At 43.4% G+C, this 13,073-nt stretch overlaps 1 protein-coding gene across 1 annotated transcript in view; it reads right to left on the minus strand.

Annotated features, from left to right (window-relative positions):
• Positions 1-12,566, minus strand: part of SLC7A10 (solute carrier family 7 member 10) — a 40,842-nt gene extending 28,276 nt beyond the window's left edge. Inside the window, exon 1 of the mRNA XM_051805990.1 lies at positions 12,473-12,566. Coding sequence (XP_051661950.1) covers positions 12,473-12,566 — 94 coding nt within the window. The remainder of the gene's footprint in view (positions 1-12,472) is intronic.
• Positions 12,567-13,073: the final 507 nt, after the last annotated feature.

Consider the following 13,073-nt stretch of genomic DNA (forward strand, 5'->3'; position numbering starts at 1 on the left):
ACTAGGCATTGTTTGATCCTTAACTTCTGAAGGGGTTTCATGGGAACTTAAGCATACTAAACTCTCAAGGTAAAGCTTATTCTTCAATATTATCCTGCACAGCAAAGTGCTTTCCTGAATTGAAATTCCAGGCAATATGTATTTTAAACAAAGCAATATGAAAACGGCAGTAACAAGTCATCCATAAACACTAACTGTTGTGTTTTAGCTCAGGTTACCTTATTGAGAAGAAAGATTGATTCAGAATCCCCTATAAGCTCTAATGCCATTGCCTGGGATCTCACACAGCCTTATTTTGGATGCAGAAGTAAACAAGACATGAGCTCCTTAGCACTAAGTTTGCTGTTTCTGCAGGTTTTCCTTGATCAGAAATAACTCAAACTCTCAAATTTACGTTCTTCTGGTTGTAAATCTGTGTTAGCAAACCCTGTGTAGTTAGTTTTACCTCTGTCAGCATGGTCTCATTACATCTCTAAGTGGCTTTATCTCAATTTTGACAAGAATATAAAGATAGGCTTATGTTTTACTATGTTCAACGAACTGAGGTGGAATTTAAAAGCAAAAAAAAAGGTATTTATGCTTCCTGGGGTGTGTACAACTATTGCACAATGATCTCTGATTTAAAGCTTGCACTGAATTTCAGGTGCACTTTGGTAACTAGCTCAGCCTGAGTTGAAATGAGATTTACAAATACCTATCAGCTCAGTCCACACTTTGACAGTCAGCACTTACAATGCTGTGTCCTCACGTATTCAGAAAATGGCACTGACTTCTATATTGACTCTTTTTTTAAATATTTAGTTTATTTTTAAAGAATCAGTTTAGACAATTTTACCGATGAGAACTAGAATCTTCTGGATTTCCAAAAGAAATGGCAGCTTTTCTTGAAGCTCTTAAATATCTGTGATCTGGGAATTTGGGGGCTTGTTGTAATATGATGTCAAGAGGTAGCAATATTACTGTGTTCTTTCGTGTGTGTGAATCCTGTGTTTGCAAATATCACAACTATCTTTTGAAATTTAGTATCTTCAGAATTAGTGGGTTTCATGTTGCCCACTGATGTCTTTATATAGCAGGTTTATCTCAGCAGTTGACCAGCTGTATAAAAAATTTGTCAAAAGAGTGTCACTCGTTCCCCATGGATGGAAAAACTTATTTACAGGATGGTTTGAGTACACAGAAACATGGAATTAAATTAGCTAATCCTGTGAAATACATGTTAACACAGACCTGAATAGCCCTGGGCCCTGGTTATAATACACTTTCTGTTCTAGTTTTGCAACAGATTGGAGATGTTTGATTTGTCTTTTTATTCTTTCCCAGTCTCCTAAAGCAACAGACCTCTGTTTGAAGCAGGTTTTTATAAATTTTCAGAAGTTTTGTCATTGTTTTGGGTTTTTTTCAGTTCTGAGCAGCTAAATCTCAGCCAAGAGGTCCTCAGAGTATCTCAGAATCACAGAATCAACCAGGTTAGAAAAGACCTCTGAGACCATCCAATCCAATCTGTGACCCAACCCCACCTTGTCACCCAGCCCATGGCACTGATGCCACATCCAGTCTGTCCTCAAACACCTCCAGGGATGGGGACTCCACCACCTCCCTGGGACCACTCCCTTCCAGTGCCTGATCAGTGTTTGAAGGCCTCAAAGAACACAGGGATTTCAGCAGATGGTGCATTTCCACAGGTGGTGTATTCACAGACCTGTCTCCAGGGAGGTCCTGCCAGTTGGTGGCTAGAAGTGAATTTGCTCCTTTTGCCATTTGTGCCATTTTCCCTGTCTGAAATACAGAAGGATGACCCTCCCTGCTGCAGAGGGAGACCAGGATGCTGCTCCTGTCTCCTGACTGTGTTTGGTCGACGACAAGTGTGTTGATTTTAGACCTGTGGTAAAATGAGTGTACAGGACTGGCCTCCTATAACTTTAATTAATGAGAACAGATTACACTTGTTGCCACTGCTCACTACTGTGCAACCTGAACACAGCAAGGCTCATTCACACCCAGCTTCACTGCAGTGTGACTGCCAGCCTCGCTCAGGTATGTGAGCAACAAACAATTAATGTGCTTTGTACCTCCCTCACTGCTTTAATTTAATTTAAGGCCTGATCCTATGAGGCACTGAAGTCCTTCAGTAGGATTTGAGGGACTTGGGACCTGTTAAGAAGAGGGCCTTTAATTTTTCACGCTAAGGGGAGCTATTCCTTCTGCACACACTCATAGTATGGACAGGATTTGGGTACCTTTTGTAACAGTCTGCTTAAATCTTAATGCGTTGCTAGGGAACTGGCTGTGCCCACAACCAAAAAAACATGTAGACATTGTGTCCTACTGGTTTCTGGCAGAGTTTACCATAAGAAATGGCTTTACTGCAACGAGATCTACTAGCGAGAGCACAAAAAAAATAGTTTGTCAGCTCTTTTTTTTTAATTACAAATTTTTAATTCTGTCACACAAATGGAAATCCCTTCCAAGCTGAAGGCTACGCATATGAGGACACCACCAGAATAAAATACTTCTTTTCCTTATTCTTTGAAATATTGATTCAGCTATTTTTTAATTAACTTCAGACAAAGTGCAGTGTTTGGAAGCTTAACAAGCTTGGATAATCTCTGCTCTTTTGTACTAACTAATGCTATTACTATTTTCAAGACATTTGTAAAAAAAGTTGATTACATGTATTTCCAAAATGTATGGCTTTTCAGGTTTTCAGACTGCATTTAAGAGTATCAGAATAGATGAAACTTTTGTGTTTATGGAGTTCTAGAATTATATTTCTGATATGGCTTCATATACTTTTCATGGACATCAGAACTGTCTGCATTGGTTTAAATTAGTGACAAAACAAGGCTTGAGACCCCAGCTAACAAAGAATAAATCTGCTATCAAAACAGGACAAAAAAATAAGTCATGGGGAAATGGAAATGTAATATAGTCTGAGGTGACCTCCCCTAAAACAAACAAGCAAATCCTGTTCTATTAAGTTCTCAGGAGAGCTGCTAAAGAATTTTGAAATAATCCAGAGAAGGAACTCGACCCCTCATTTTTATTCTTTTTGTCCATTCCTTGCAACTCCCTAAGAAAAAACGATCCCTTGGGTGTTTTGTACAACAGAATGAATTTTTATGATATAAAAGCACACAGGTTAAAGCTGTAAGTCCTCATTCCTTGGCAGTCATTATCTTCACGTTTAAGGAGAAGTCCCTATTGATCCTTTCCAAGGCATGGGTGGGCAGGGAGGCAAGGAACACTCTTCTAGATTCATCAGCCTGCCTTGTGGGGCCTGAGCAGGAGTGATCTCATGGCACAACACTATTAAAAACCCATCATATGTGACATGTGTTAATAGTGTTTTCTCCTTCTCTCAGGGTGGTTGCAAACAGATGGAAGACACTTAGGAATTACAGGAGAGCAGCCAGCTAAGGATGCTTTATCTTGCCAGACCTGTAGCTTACAGCATCATGCACATGCATATGAGTGCAATGGCCTTTTCACAAAACTGCTTGTGTTGCAGAGAAGGCTTTTCAGTATTCAGACCTCAACTTCTGTGCTCCACTGTCTGGACACATCTCTGTAACTAGAGAGCAACTTTTTCTAGCCTGGCTGCTCATCCCTGTGTGATTATCTAAGCCAGAGCTAATGTGGCATCATTAACAAGCCCATGAGTTGAGCAGTGTTACAGGTGAATTAGAGGGTTTGTGATGGGCAGCCTTGTGACATTCACTGGCACAGATCACATCATATTGGGGATTTTAGCTCTCTGATCCAGCGTATTGGAGAGAACGAGACTCCTCCCTAACTTGATTTTTCCTGGCTTTCGTGATTGCAGACAAGGTCCTTACATTGTTCACACATAATTCTTTGTGCTATACTATATTAAGATGCTTGGCCTGATCTAGATTAAGCGGCTTCATGTAACTGATGAAAGAGTTATTGTTTCTCACAGCAGAAAAACTGCCACTCATCCAGATCACTGACCTATTTCTTGGAGTTAGAAGTAACTGAAGTTTCCTGATTCCTGGAGTTTTACTGATTTTTAATGCTATGTTTTACAGTATTGATCTTCTAGCCCCATATTTCAAGTGTGATTACACCAGTATTTCAGGGTCAGATAAAAAAATTTCAACCTAACTTTCAGATGCAGAAAGATTTTAGTTAGATTTTAGTTTTCTGTAAGTTTTGGTACTATTCTAAAGGAAGTGTTAAATGAATTGAAGAAATTCAGCTGTGGGGGTTATTCCATTACTCAATGATACAGAAATTCCTCAGGCTTAAACATCATCAGCATATTCCTCTCCACCTTTCTGGCTCTGAGATCCAGTGGAATTTGTCTCTATTGCCTGAAAGGGATGATGAACCATGTCCAGAAACAAGAATTTAAGCAGCTCAGCCTAACACCAGATTGGTTCATTCATTACCTTGCAACCAGGAAAACAGAATCTACAAGTTCCTGAAGATGGGAACAATTTGTAGACAACCACCCTTCGAATCTTGCTTTTCAGCCCTGAATTGCAGAGGCCAGTGCCAGAAGGACACATCAGGAGAATAAACTAATACTGTACAAAGAGATTTTGTGGAGGCTGGCATGTGAACACGTGCATTTACCACTATATATGGCTTTCCTCAGCAGGAGAACAGGGCTTGGATATTCTGTATGCTCTCTCATTATACAGAGAAGGATAGGACCATTGAAAAAGGAATTAGGATGCTGAGATGCTCGGTCCATGCTGGATTGCTGGCTCCCTGCTCTTTGCCATGGAGCATCTGCTAAAGAACTCCTTGGGAGACTTTTGGGTTTTTCAGGAGCAGCAGAAAAAAAACAAACACTGTTAGGATGTTTTATATTTGGGGCACTTCAGTAGTGACAAATGCCTTCTCATTTTATCATGCTGCAATCAAGATGACAAAAAAGGGTGGCAGGGAGTAGAAACTCCCCCCGCAGCCCAACAAAAAAACGGGGGCTCAAAAGGAAAAGTTTGGCACACGAAAAGCTCCAAACACAAAAAAGTTAAACCTCCAGCAAACCACTTCTGCTTGTTGTGAGCCTGCCAAAGCAGGACAGACTTTCTCAACAGAAAAGGCTACATTATGCTAGAAGGAAATGAGCTGCAGGGCACAGGAAAAGGGAACACGAGTGGAGATTTATGGCACTGCTGAAAGCAGGCACTGTACTGCCAGATCAGGAGTGAGACACTTACCAAAGGATGCTACCTTCGTTTTTATATCTACCAAGGAAGAAGGAGTTTCTGTTGCAGGGTATCTAAACTACCAACATCCATTGCAGAAAGCTCATTGCTTCAGCCTTGTGATCAGAGTCACTGTGTCCCAACCAGAATTTTCTACTTTTTTAGAAGGTAAGAAGGACAAAAAAACCCACCCCAAACTAGCAAAAGTCAACCAAACTGAACCCACCCAAACCAAAACCATCAGTCAATGAATACCTGATAGTTAATGAGCTGGAAACAGAATTGATACAATAAAGTACATTTTTTTTCCCCAAAATATTTTTCATCAGGCCCAACTGCTGTTCCTGAAGATGATAAGAGAAGGATTCGTTCTTTTTACTTTGTCTTTTTGCTGCTGTTTTGGCTCTTGTTCTTTGTATTGTATATGTGGGACTTCACATGCTGAACTCTCCTGGACACAGACTGGAGCAGAGAGGCACATGGACAAACAAAACCCTTCACTTTGTCCAGAAATACTCAGTAAAAACAAACAAAAAAAACCTTAAGGCTTTTTTCTTTTTCTTTGTTTGTTTGTTTGTTTGTTTTTTGTTTGTTTTGGGCTTTGTTTTGTTTTGTGTTTTTGTTGGGGAGGTGGTGTTTGTTTGTTTTATTTTGTTCTGTTTCATCCAGGAATTTCTAATTACAGCTCCTTTTTGCCTTCCTCTGTAAGTTTAGTTTCAAAGGTAAACTGCCAGCCCACAGAAGCTGCAGAATCTCCTTGGATTTTTAACACTTTAATTTGAGCTTTGCCATAACTTTTTTACTCTCAAATGAAACTGTAGCTTGTTTTCAGCTCCCTGAGCTCAGGTGAAAGGCTACCCCAAACAATTCTGATGGAGAACTGTATGTTGGAACAGTCTCAAAGAACGTGAAAACACGGCATTGCCCCTAAAATATCATGCCATAAATGTAACTTGCATTTTGGATGGGCATCTCTAGGTTTCTTTCTTTCAAAATGCAGGGTCTGACCTTTCTCAGCATTACCAGCCTCCTTTTCATACTGGTTATCACACCAAATTACAGACACCTCTCAGCTTTCATGTACATATGGAACCTGAACATGTAATTTTCAGTAGTATGGAAAAAAAATTCACAAGTGCCTCAAAAGTCTCTTTGTGGTTTCTCACTAGTAAGGAAGAAGTGCCATTGATCTTGAACAAAAATCGACTTTACCAAACCATAATTTGCATTTATAAGAGGACAAGATATTGAATTACATTTCTCTACAGTCCACAGGCAGATCCTGAACTATCACCATGGAAAAAAAAAATCAGTTGTGCATTTATAAATATTTTGTGTGTTATGTCAGCAGGTGCCATGTGGAACTGGATGCTCAAAAAGATCAGTTAGCAAGGTGTGTAACAGAGATAAGGAAGGCTTGCTCTTCGCAGAAACACTTTTTTTTGAGAGAGAACCATTGAAGTGTGATCTGTATTACTCTCACAAGTCAGTGAACAAAAGTGTGTCCTGAAACTTCAGCTAGCTATAAAAGTGAAATGCTCTCACACGGACTCAGAGAGGGAGAAAATTCTTGCTGCAACACCACTGTTTTTATGATCCCAGGTGGGATCACAGGAATCAGAAGAAACCACCCAGAGCTGTGGGTGGGTTTTTTGCCGTATTTTTCGTACATCTTTCTTTCTGCTGCAACCCTTTAACTCAGGTACTACTCCAGTGAAGTCCATTGTGTCTGACTAGGCATGATTTCCTAATGATTTGATAGACAGAAGGATCTGATGGGTGCCAGTTGATTCAATGACCAAAGCCCAGCCTAAAGCAATGGTGGCACATGGAAGGTGATCAGAGAGGATTCCCCAGGCAGCAGGAGTTAATACCTACCCATTTCCACTTCAGTTCTTGTATGTTATGAAAAAGTACTATGAAGGCTATTCCCACTTCTATATGTTCTCCTTCCCCAACATTTAGCTAGCAAGACAGGTGGAGAGGAATATACTGGTGATGTTTAAGCCTGAGGAATTTCTGTATCATTGAGTAATGGAATAACCCCCACAGCTGAATTGCTCTGGTTCATTTAACACTTCCTTTAGAATAGTACCAAAACTTAGAGAGAACTAAACCTGTACTAGTTTTCTGCCTATAAAGACTGTGGGATTTAGAGCATGTTAGAATGGGAGGGGACATAGTGGTAATGAGAGAGCAAACTGACACACAAGAAGGCTGGTAAATAGTTTTCTGCTAATGACAAGGAGGAAAAATCCCACTGAAGTGCTGTCCTTGGAAGTGATATTTCTGCAAATGCTAATTCCCCTGTACATGCAGAAGCAAGTGTTATATGTAAGCATGTCTGCTGTAAGCAGGTTTTCAGCTTGTGTGCACTCTGCTAAGAGCATCCATAGGGTGGCTGATTGAAGGGGATTCACAGCCACCTGCTGATGCTTCTCCAGACACACTGCTGGGATGTTCCCCATCCTCAGGAGGGGTCAAAGCTCTGATGCTCTTGGAACAGAGCCAACAGGGGCAATGATTTCTCCTTCTCTCCCCTGTGGAGGAGCATCACACCTGAACGAGCACGAGGACAACTGACAATTACAATTCTGTAGTAATAAACTTACTTGTCTGATTTCTCACTGATCTGTCTTGGATCAAGTGCCTAAACCCTGAATTAACAGGCAAAAGATAAAGCCAGTCAGCTATGGAAGAAAGTAGGTGTGTGCTGTTTTCTGGGTGATAAGGATAGATAACTCCAGAAAGTTACTTTCAGAACTAGCAGCAACTGAACATATTGCTCACTGGTCAGCTGGACAGTTTTGATGCTGTCACTGGACTTGAATCAGGAACCACTTTATAAGGGATCTTACACTAAACTTCTGTGTGAGCAGAATGAGCACTGCAAGCATTTTTTAAGCAATGCCAAGTCAGCCGATGCAGATAACTTGACTGCCTGTGCTCAGCAAAATAAGGAGATGTATTTAGTTTTAGCTGACATATTTTATTGTGGCTCAGTCTGTAGGTCTTCTAATAGGCCTTATATAGCCTAACACAAATTAATTCATGAGTATTCAACAGATTTCATCATAATGCAAGTATGACCCTCTGGCTACATTGATGCAGTTTTACAAGCCACATAAACAAAAGTTTTAAGAGATGCTGAACTGTTTTATATAAAGTTACTTGGTGTGCATTAAACAGTCAAACATCTCTTGTTACATGCAATTTGTGTATACAGTTAAATGTACATTTCTAATGTAAGAATGCTGGATTTCGTTATTCTGACCAAAAGAACCAGGCTGGTATCAGATATTAATCAGGCTGCTGTTTATAATTCTTGTAGTTTTCTAAAGAACTATAGAATGCAATAGAAACTGCACGTAGACAAGTCATGGAGCTTCTTACTTAGCTTTTCATCTACAGAGGCAAATCTGTCAGGAAGGCACTGGATAAGAGGTTCTTGGTATAGCTCATATGCCTGTGCTCATAGAAAAGACACGTGCAATAATCTTAATTACATATATAGCTCTACCAATGATAGGGAAAGCCAGCTATGTGTATGTACATAAAATAACTGTTGAATTAAGTACAGCATTGATTTCTGTGTCTGCTAAATAAAATCTAGTTTGGGTTTCAAACAATTATCTAGTTATTATCTAGTGGATAATGAAACACGTACGTCACTACTTTCTAAGCTGTATCACTTCATCTGGGTATTGGCAAGCTTGATTTGTGGGGTAATTGAGTACTTTAGAAGATTATTAATGTCTGGAGCCCCATGAGAGATTTGCTTTCACTGTACATAACCATGTTTGAGACAGAGCAGTTTGGGTACTTCTACAGCAAGTCTCAGGCACTTCCCAAAATTCTGTGGCAGAGATGTGGCCAGAAGGGTTTGTTACTTCTACTAAACACTGTTCAGTTCTGCAGTCATTAAGTATCAGTCTCTTTTTAGCGTTGAAACAAGAGGGGTTTGTATTTAGTACCTGCATTTACATAAGAATACTCCAAAGATGTGTCTTCTGCCTCGCTGTGAAACAAAGTTTGGAAACAGCTTTCTTCTCTAATCAGGCTTGTTTGTATGCAAGTTAAAAAACATAAACAATGAAGGGTAGACAGGCTGTGAGAAGGCTAAGCTGCTGGAAGAACTCAGGAGACTGTTCCATGGGGTGGATATAAGACAGGCATATTATATTCCTAATTTGATGTACTTTGTTATGCTAATTTTTCTGAATATCTTCTGTTAGATGAACTGGTATATCTAATGTCAAAGCCTTTCAAACCTCTATAAAGAGAGGATAAAAATTTGAAAGGCTGATATTTAGAAGCATAGTAAGAAAATTGTCCTAAAATTTGAAACATGGCAAGAAGATTGGAAAGGAACACCTGTTTTGCAGGGAATTAGCAGACGGTATGGGAGCTGCAGGGCAGCTGGCAGGATGAGGGCTGCATCTGCCCTCCCTGTTTCCTGAACCAGTACATACCCCATGTTCCCAGGGCAGGCTGAGCACCTCCTTAGCCTGTCATGTTCAGCCTGGATGAAGTGATGTACCTGCATCTAAAGGGTGGTTTTATTTCCTTGATTGCAACTGTGATGGGGTGCTAATGGACTACGAAATATCCAGAGACCCTGACATTACTGAAACACTCTCTAATATGCCAGATAATCGTGGTCCCACCTCCAAGCCTTCTCTTTCACTTAATTTCATTGTTTTCTGAGTGGTCCCCAGCACTCCTCATCTCCAACTGCAAATCATATAATGCTTTATTTTAAACAAGCAGAATTAGTGTATAGAAGGCAACCAGCAGCTTATTAATAACACAACATAAATAACAAAATAACTTAAGCTCATATTTAGAGTATTTTCCAAATATTCCCTAGTGTTTCCTCTTATTTTCTAATTACTAGAAGATTATAATTCTCTCCATCCATCCTCCAGCTGATTAGAATTGTAGAACAGTCTGCTAAACCTCAACATTTGGTGTAATGCTGGCAGATCACAGCATTAAACTTCTGTTTGAAAATGCAAAAATACATTCTTACATTTTCTATATCTGCAGCACTTTCATACACTGTTCAAATAAAGGAAACCTGCAAGAACATTTAAAGAAAAATAAGAAAGCACAATTGTCTTTTAGCTCCATGCAGAGCAAGAAGAGGTTTTTTTTAAAGGCAATTTCTGTTTTTCTTGGGGTTCTCAAGCAACGTGACTTTGCTGTGGGACGTGTCAGAATTTGATGTCTAAACCCTTGTTTCCCTTCCCCACTCATAACAGGAAATTCAATATGTTGGCTGACATAAAAGTCCTGGTCTGTCATCAGTTCCAAAGGCTATGACACACCAACTGCACCCATTTTCCCCCCCACATTCAATTATTTGGAAATCAGTCTTACCCCAATGTTGAGTTTTATCATATAGAAATTTTGTGAGTTGTCTGGTTGCCTAATACCAATTTGGATCAATTAGTTTATTTTTTTGCTGAAGGAGTCTTAAATAAGATGTCACTTATTTAACTCCACTAATGGCTTACAGTGTCCTCTGACTCGAGGCTGTCATGTTTTGTGTAGTGACACCTACAAAGCCATACTATACTCTTACTGTGTATCACTTTGTTACTGAAGACTTTGTGACACCTGATGTGATTTCACACATCTGCACATGGACAAATCAAACTCAAAAATAGGATTCTAGGGTTGTGTTTCAAATGTCTTTTATAAAAATATGGGGGAACTTGTAGAAGAATCTTTAGGCTTCATGTGGCAGAGCAGGTAACCTTCTTTAATACCTAAGCCACTTGAGAGTACTAGACTTTATCATAAATGTATTTTTTCCTGCTCAAATGTCCTTGATTAAATGAGGGGCTGTTTCACAAGATTTAATTTGGACAAGTGTTACATAGATGTATTCTGCTTGCAAGATGTTGCAAATAAGTCAGGTTGATGAAAGGCTGATGGTAAAGGGATCTGGGAGAGCAGGGGAGCAGTCTTGAGATACCATCATCTAATACCTAATAAATGACATAGCTGCCATAAATTTTCCCTACAGCCAGCAGCAACTCAGGCAATACCTAACCCTGGAAGTGCCTTACTTGCAGCACTGTGCTGCACTGAATACCCACTAGTGCTCCACTCTTACTGAAGGTCATCTGTGCTCCACTGAGATCCAGAAACCAGACTTTCCCCCTTAAATGTGCTGCGGGATTCAAAGTAAAGGTATGTCTGTACACCTAGAACACATCTTCCCACGAACTGCAGGTACAGATTTTAGTATTTCACTACAGGAACCACATGAAATATTTTCCTTTCATATAACAGCCTTGCACACAATGCAAGAGATCCTGTTCAACGGAATGGAAATTTCTCTCTTTCTTTTTTTTTTCTTTTGCAAGACCCCATCCACCTAAATTGGACATAAAAGGGACAGGAGACTAAGAGTAAAAAATTGCAGTAGGACAGTGTGGTCATCTACAGGAAGCCTGCAGTAAAATCCTCTTCCTCAGGCTTGGTGACATCAATCACAGAGACACAAAGGGGTGGCCCAGCCAACTCTGCCACCGAACAGTGTATTCCCACAGATGCAGCAGCCTCTCTTGTGCCCACTGATGCCGTGGGCTTTGACCCAGCTGTCACTGCGAGTCTTTCCGACAGCTCTGGGTGAAGGTGAACGCTGGGTCTTCCCACGGCGTTTCGAGCTCACTGGGTGCTGGTACTCACCTGGGAAAGCGCTCCTTGCCCAGGCTCGCCCCGCTCCCCCAGCCCGCACAGGGATGGAGCGGGGCGAGGGCCGAGCACAGCCCGCCCCGGTGTCCCGGTGCTGCTCAGTGACGGCAGCGGCGGCTCCGAACCGCGACCCGGGGGTGCGGGACAGGCACCGAGCGGGGCGGCCCCGCCAGCGATGGCACCGCCGCCAACCCGCCCCACACACCCCGCGGGTCCCGGGACACCCCGAGAGCGCCTCCCGAGAGCCCCCGTGGCATGTGAGAATCACCTCCCTGCGGAGAGCCCCGGCCGCGGGTACCCCATCCACCTGTCCCAGCCTCGGAAGGGAGCGCCGCAGGAGCCCCGACAGCTCGGAGCAAAAGACTCCAGAACAACCTCCCGACTTCGCGTTCTGGGGCGGAGGGGGCCGTCACTGCTGCTCTGCCGGCACCTCCAGACGGACCGTGTGTGACAGCGGTACCCGCTGTCCCGCAGCCCCGCTCGCCGCTGCCCGGCAGCGCTCTGTCACCTGCCCGGCACCGCACCGCGCCCCGGCACGCCGCCGCTGCCCCCCGCGCCGGCGGAGCGGAGCGGGCCCTTACCGATGATGATGGCACAGGCGCTCACCAGCCCGATCTCCTTCTTGAGCGCCACCCGCCCCGCGCCGGGCGCCCCGCGCTGCTCCCCGCCGGCCATCGCTGCCCGCGCTGCTCTGCCCCGCCGACGCGCATGCGCCGCCCCGCGGGCCGGGCGGGCCGGGCGGGGGGTCCCTGAGGGCACACGGGGGTCCCTGAGGGGACGCGGGGCTCCGCAGTGCCCGGGGCTCACGGGGCTCACGGGGCTCCGCAGTGCCCGGGGCTCACGGGGCCGTGTGTTCTTCCGAGGGGCCGCGGGCACCGCGGAGCCGACCCGGGCGCTCGGTGTGCCGGGCACCGCCGCCACCAGCCCGCCCGGCGCCGCGCCGGGCTCCCCCTCACAGCGCCGGCTCCGCGCCGGCCGCCTCCTGGTGCGCTTTTATTCGTCGGGGCGGTGCGATAATAATGTGAAGAACAAAGGTTTTACTGCTTGTCATCAGTCCGAACGAGCGCGGTCCCAGCCAAGCGCCCCAGCTCGGTCGGTTTCTGTGCGTTTCACGGTAATTTCTCCGCTCCTCCTGCCCGCTCCTGAAGCGGGTCCAGCCCCAGCCCGTGCCCGCACCGGCTC

The sequence above is a fragment of the Manacus candei genome, unplaced genomic scaffold, assembly GCF_025592945.1.
Source record: "Manacus candei isolate 608988 ecotype Guabito, Panama unplaced genomic scaffold, ASM2559294v1 h1tg000065l, whole genome shotgun sequence".
NCBI lineage: Eukaryota > Metazoa > Chordata > Aves > Passeriformes > Pipridae > Manacus > Manacus candei.